This window comes from Vespa crabro, chromosome 20 (assembly GCF_910589235.1).
Source record: "Vespa crabro chromosome 20, iyVesCrab1.2, whole genome shotgun sequence".
Classification (NCBI taxonomy): Eukaryota; Metazoa; Arthropoda; class Insecta; order Hymenoptera; family Vespidae; genus Vespa; species Vespa crabro.
In genome coordinates this window covers 690,092-696,808 of record NC_060974.1, presented here as the reverse complement: position 1 = coordinate 696,808, position 6,717 = coordinate 690,092, and the positions used below count along the sequence as shown (strand labels likewise).

At 40.1% G+C, this 6,717-nt stretch overlaps 1 protein-coding gene across 1 annotated transcript; it reads left to right on the top strand.

Moving 5' to 3' along the window:
• Positions 1 to 5,314: 5,314 nt before the first annotated feature.
• Positions 5,315 to 5,977, top strand: LOC124431203. Its single transcript, XM_046978808.1, has 2 exons — positions 5,315 to 5,458; positions 5,537 to 5,977. Exons 1-2 carry the CDS (start codon positions 5,315 to 5,317, stop codon positions 5,975 to 5,977), a joined length of 585 nt encoding a protein of 194 aa, XP_046834764.1.
• The last annotated feature ends 740 nt before the right edge of the window (positions 5,978 to 6,717 follow it).

The window sequence follows — 6,717 nt, the reverse complement described above, 5'->3', positions numbered from 1 at the left end:
ACGTCGTTGCTGGAAGGAGCTGTGCCAGAATGTCGATCGGTTTCCGTGAGGATTAGGGTACTAGATCGTCACTCGAAAGCTGGGGACTTGTACGCAAGGGATCCCTCAGGATGCGAGGACGTTGGAATACATTGTGCATACTCTATTCCCCTCACAGCCGAAGAGAGAAATTAGCAGGGCTGCGCCTGGCATAATCGAAGCGCCACAATTTACAGAATAAGAGCCGCATCTTTTCACATTCTATGCGGAATAAGAAATCTCTAGGCCCTGACGGTCTTCCATCGGAAATAATTAAAACCGACGCGCAGAGTCACTCTGAGCTCTTGCTGAAGATGTACAACATTTGCCTCAGGTGGAGCATCTTCCCCGCCCCGTGGAAGAAAGCGAGGCTTGTGCCCATCAGCAAGGGCAATGGTCCAGCAGAGGCAGCTTCGTCATACAGGCCTATTTCTATGCTCGATACGGCTGGCAAGCACCTGGAGAAGCTGCTTATGCCATGACTGCACGCAACCGTGAGGGCATCGAGGGATCTTGTCGCCCACCAGTATGGATTTCTATCCGGCCTCTCCACCAGCCTCGCAGTCACGGCCGCCAAAATGACGGAGCGAGGGATTTACCATTCCAGCACTTCGTGTCTGCTGGCCTCCTTAAACGTGAGAAATGCCTTGAACTCCCTCAGGTGAGACTTGGCATTGGAAGCGCTCGAACGTAACTTCAGTGTCCCGTAGTACCTACTCCGATTTCTCGGGGACTACTTGAACAAGTGCTTCCTAGAATACAATACAGGCAATTTTCCGAGTAGCTTAGAGTTGACATCGGGGACAGACCAGGGCCCCATACTGGGACCGGATATCTGGAATATTTTCTAAGACGGAATCCTTCGTATGGTAGTCCCTGAATGTGCTTTCTTCGTTGGGTACGCAGATGACATTGCAGTTGTCATAACTGCAAGAGACATGGAGGGTGCACAGCTGCTGCTCTTCCAGGTCATACGCAGAGTCATTTTCTGGATTGCAGACCACGAGCTATCCGTAGCAGTGCAGAAGCCAGAGATCGTGCTACTTACGAAGAAGCACATCAACACCTTGCGCAGCTTCATCTTAGGAGAAGCGGCGGTCCAGACTAAGTCGGCTGTCAAACACTTAGGTAGAACGCTCGACAACAAGCTCAATATCGGACAGCACATAATTAGAGAAACCGACAAGGCGGTAAAAGTATTAGCCTCGCTTGGTACACTCATGGCCAACGTCAACGTTCCCCGATCGTGCATGAGGCGTCTACTGAGGTGCGCTACTGAAGCAGTGTTGCTGTATGGCGTGGAGGTCTGTGCCGAAGTACTGCGTTACGAGACATACCTCAAGCGCATAGCTGCGGTACAGAAGAGGGGCGCTCTCCAAATCTCGTGCTCCTACTGCACGGTCTCTGAGTCCGCGGTAGTAGAGATTACGGGGTTAATCCCAATCAATCTACTAGACCAGGGGGAGACAATTTGTCCACCAACAAATGCCCTTTCTGGGAAAGGATGAGGCAGCAAGGTTCGCCAAGTCTAGCAATTTCAAGACCTGGCAACATAGATGAGAACGATAGCATAGGGGCAGTTGACCATCCGACTCATCAGTCTGCTAGACAGCTGGCTAAACCGGGACCTGGGGAGATCGACTTCTACCTCACCCATTTCTTGACAGTGCATGGACTCTTCTGCTCCTACCTTGCAGAAATGAGGAATGTTGCAGACGGCAACTGTCCCAATGGCGACTGTACCATCAACGACGCCTACCACACATTTTTCAAATATGCCCGTTGGAGCGACGAACGTGTCGCCTTGGAGCAAGACCTCGGTGTAATCTCTTCGGGCAACGTTGTCAAAAAAATGCTCCGAGTTCTGGGGGAGTGGAACAAAGTGGCCCGGTACGTCAGGGCCATCGCTATTATCGTTAATATCGATGTTATCGTTATTATCCTTATTTTCGTTATTATTATTCTTGTTGTTCTAATCCTTACTATTATTATTATCGTCATTATTACCCTTATTTTTATAATTATCATTATTATTACTACTACTATTATAATTGTAACTATCGTTATTATTATCGTTATTATATTTATTATCGATATTATTATTATTTCTATAATTATTATTATTATCACTTTTGTTACTATAATTATCGTTATTATTATCGTTATTATCGTTATTATCGTTATGTTTATTATTATCATTATTATTATCGTAATTAATTTTATTACAATTATTACCTTTATTATCGGTATTACCATTATTATTTTTAATATCGATATTATTATCGTTAATTTCGATATAACCGTTATTATTGTTATTATCGTTATCATTAAATTTTTTATGGTTATTATCGTCATTAACTTTATTATCGTTATTATCGATGTTATCCGTAATAATATTATTATCGTTCGAAATATAATTATTATTATTATTATTGTTATTAGTACCATTAATATCGTTATTATAGTTTTTGATTTTAATATCGGTATTATCGTTATTATCGTCATGATTACCGTTATTACTGTTATGATGTTTATTATTACTGATATAATCGTTTTTATCGCTTTTATTATGGTTGCTATCGTTATTATCGTTATTATTATTATTATCGTCATTCTCACTAATGTTATAGTTATCTTTATTACCTTTATTAACGTTATTATTTATTATATCGCTATTATTACCGTTATTACCGTCATGAACATTATTATCATTACTTTCGTTGTTGTCGTTATTATCGTCATTATCATTACTAACGATGTTATCGTTGTTAACTTTCTGTTCACTATTATTGATATTATCGGTTTTTTCTATATTATTATAATTATTGTTATTATTATCGTTATTATCGTTATTATGATAATTATCGTTATTGTTATCGTTATTAACGATATAATTGTTATTAATAGTATTACTTTTATTATTCTTTTTATTAACGTTATTTTCGTTACTATTATGATTATAGTTATTATCGTTTTCACCGTTATTATGGTAATTATCGTCATTATCGTTTTAATCATTAATTTCGTTGTTATTGCTATTAATGTATTAATCGTTATTATCGTCGTAATCGTTATTATCGTTATTTATATTATTATCGGAGTTAATATTATCAATATTAATTATATTATTATTTTTATTATTATAATTAATAATAATAATAATAATAATAATAATAATAATAATAACAAGGATAATAATGATAATTACCATAATATCGATAATAACAATAATGATAATAATAATAATAACGATAATAGTGATAATAACGATAATAATAATAGTAATAACATTAAAAACAATAACAACCATAATAATAATAATAATAATAACATCACAAACAATAATATCGATAATAACGTTAATCACGATAATAATTATAACAATAATATCGATAATAACGACAAGTAATATAATACTATTAACAATAATATCGATGATAACGATAATAACGATAATTATAATAATTATATATCGATAATAAGGATTATAACGATAAGAACGAACTTAACTAAAAAAAAGGAAATAACGGCAATGATTATAATAATAATAACGATAATGACTATAATAACGATTATAATAATAACGATAGTAAAGATATTAGTAATATAGTCGTATTTATCGCAACTATTATTAATATTATTATTATTATCGTTGATAACGTTATTATCGTTATTATAGATATTGTTAGCATTATGATCGTTATTATCGTTTTAATCGTTATTATTATCGTTTTAAACTTTATAATCGTTATTATTATTATTCTCGTTATTACGTATCTTATCGCTACAATTATCGCTATTATCGTCATTATCGCTATTACCAAAAATATTGTTATTTCACATTTTTATTAGAAATCGTGGAGTGTCCTAAAGAGGACCCAGGCAGGCTGCGCGGGGTAACTCGAGGATAAAATGACGAACCCAACGCGAGACAACAACGCCTGGCCCTCGTCAGAATTGAGGTGGAAGCAGCAGTAAATATTTTAAAGGCCGACCGAATGCTGGTCGGCATTGTCAGCTGTAGGGTCAGGCGAAGGGCGGAAGTGAGGCGATGTTACCGCTGTCTCGACTGTGGTCACTATAACGCCTCGTGCAAGAGCCCCGATCGCAATTAGTTTTACTATTTCTGCGGCAGTACGGGGCAAAAGATCAAAAACTGCAAGGTCAGCGAGCCTTCTTGCTTCTTGTGCTCAAAAAACGTTGATGAACTTAAGAAGCACCTGGCGGTATCAAGGGCTTGCAAATCTTACCAGGAGACCCTTGCAACAGCCAACAAGAAGAAGAAAGGATGAGAGTACTTCATGGTAACCTCAATAGGAACAGGTCGGAGCACCACCTTCTCACCCAGCTCTGCTCCGAGAGCAAAGAAAATATTTTCCTAATCAGCGAACAGTTCCAGGTCAGAGCGGGGATAGGATAGTATGCAAACGAAATGGTCTCCGTGCCCATCTGGATCCCAGATCCCCGACAAATACATGTGTCGGATCAAGGATCCAGACATGGTTACGTTTAGGTGAGATATAACTCGATGACTTATGTCTGCGTATATCTTACCCCGCACTGCAAGATAGACGTCTTCCCGACAAAACTGGACGATCTGGAAGGCTCGTTGCGGTAAATGCAAGGGGACCTCATTCTTACTAGAGACCTCAATAACAAAGCTCTCGAATGCGTGGAGGCCAGGCCGGACTCAAGAGGAAGACGAATCATGGATGTGGCTTCGAGACTACAGCTATCAGTATTCAACACAGGCTCGACACCAACCTTCCGAAGGCCGGACTACAGAGAAACGATCACGGACGTCTCTCTAGCCAACGAACACCTTGTGGCAAGAGTCGCAGGCTGGCGGGTAATTGAGGTTTATACCCAGAGCGACCATCAGTACATCAGAGGCCAGCCGTGACAAGTACAGAACGATCCCCCCGATGGAATATTGCAAGAATGGATCGAAAGAAGCTATTTTCGGTCATTTATGAAGGTTTGTGATCCCATTAAATTGCCTCCGCGAGTCTATCGCCATCTGCACAAGCCAGGATGATTACTGCAGCAACTGCTCATCCAAAAGCCTTGTGCGAAAGTGGTGCCAAGAAGAGCACGAAACGGCAAAGGCGTCCTGCATACTGGTGGAAAACGAGATCGTAGATCTTCGTAAGAGGTGCTTAAGGCTTCGCCGTTTGGCACTACGAGCGAAGTGACGTGACCTCGAGGCTGCTTTCTTGCCTGTAGAGTATTAAGCGGCCAAAAAATTTTGAAGAGGACCATCAAGGTCAGTCAACGATGATGCTGGAAGGAGCTGATGGCAGCAGTCAAGGCGGCAAAATTAGTAGCAACGCTGGACAGACTCATGGTCAATGTCTACGGTCCCCGACCGTGCATTAGGCGACTACTTATGCCTGCCGCCGAAGTAGTGATGCTGTACGGCACGGAAGTATGGGCCGTGGTACTGCGAAATGAGAAATATCGCAAGCGCATAGCCGCGTTACAGAGGAGGGGCGCTCTCCGAATCGCTTGCTCCTAGCGCACGGTCTCAGAGCCCGCAGTGATATTTGTCGCCGGGGTAATCCCGTTTGACCTACTAGCCAAGGAGAGACAATTCGTCCATCAGCAGAAGCCCGTTCTGGGGAAGGAGGAGGTATTAAAGAACGCCTGGTGTAATTGCATCGAAGCCTGGAAAAGCAGATGGGAGCAGGAACCTAGGGGCAGATGGACTGCCCGACTCATCAGTCGATTAGATAACTGGATAAATCGAGAGGTGCAAGATGTCGATTTCTACCTTACCCAATTCTTGACAGGCCATGGCCTGTTCCGCTCCTACCTCGCAATAATGAGGAATGTAGCAGACGGCAACTGCCACTATGGGGACTCGATCAAAGACGATGCTCACCACACGTTCTTCATATGTACCCAGTGGAGCGCGAACGACTTACCTTGGAGCAGGACGTCGGAGACATCTCGCTGAACAACGTTGTCGAGAAAATGCTGAGAGGACTGAAGGATTAGAACAAGGTGGCCTGGTACACGGGGGCAATTTTACGAAAGAGAGGAAGGAGATGGGCTTCCCATAGACGTGCCGCCAACGTTGTTCCAGGTTCCTGCCACGTAGAGCCGAAGAGGAAGTCCAGTTAAGGCGCATGATGCATCGGGGCTATCCTGATGTAATGTCACTTTGTGTTGCCTGGATGATTTCACTATGCCACTAGGATAGATATGTGTTTAGTCGGTAGTGCGTATTCCAACGGTGAGCCCGACACTCCAGGGACTTTAACAGGGGACCCAATTGGTGAAGGGTTCCTCTATTGGGCAGGGTCCCAGGGTCAGTGCGTTAAATTCTCAGACCATCAAAAAAAAGTAATATATTTAATAAAGTTATTATCGTTATTATCGATATTTTCGCTATTATCGTTATTATTATTTTTATGGTTATTAATATTATTATTATTATTATGGTTATTAATATTGTTATTATTATTATTTTTATTTTTTATAATTATCGATATTATTATCGTTGTTATTGATATTATTATAATTATCGATATGATTAACTTTAATATAGAAAAAATCGTTATTATAATATTTATTAAAGTTATTATCGTTATTATCGTTATTTTTCTAGTTATTATCGTTATTATTATCGTTATAATCTTTATTATCGTTATTATTATTATTATCGTTATTATCGTTACTATCGTTGTTATCGTT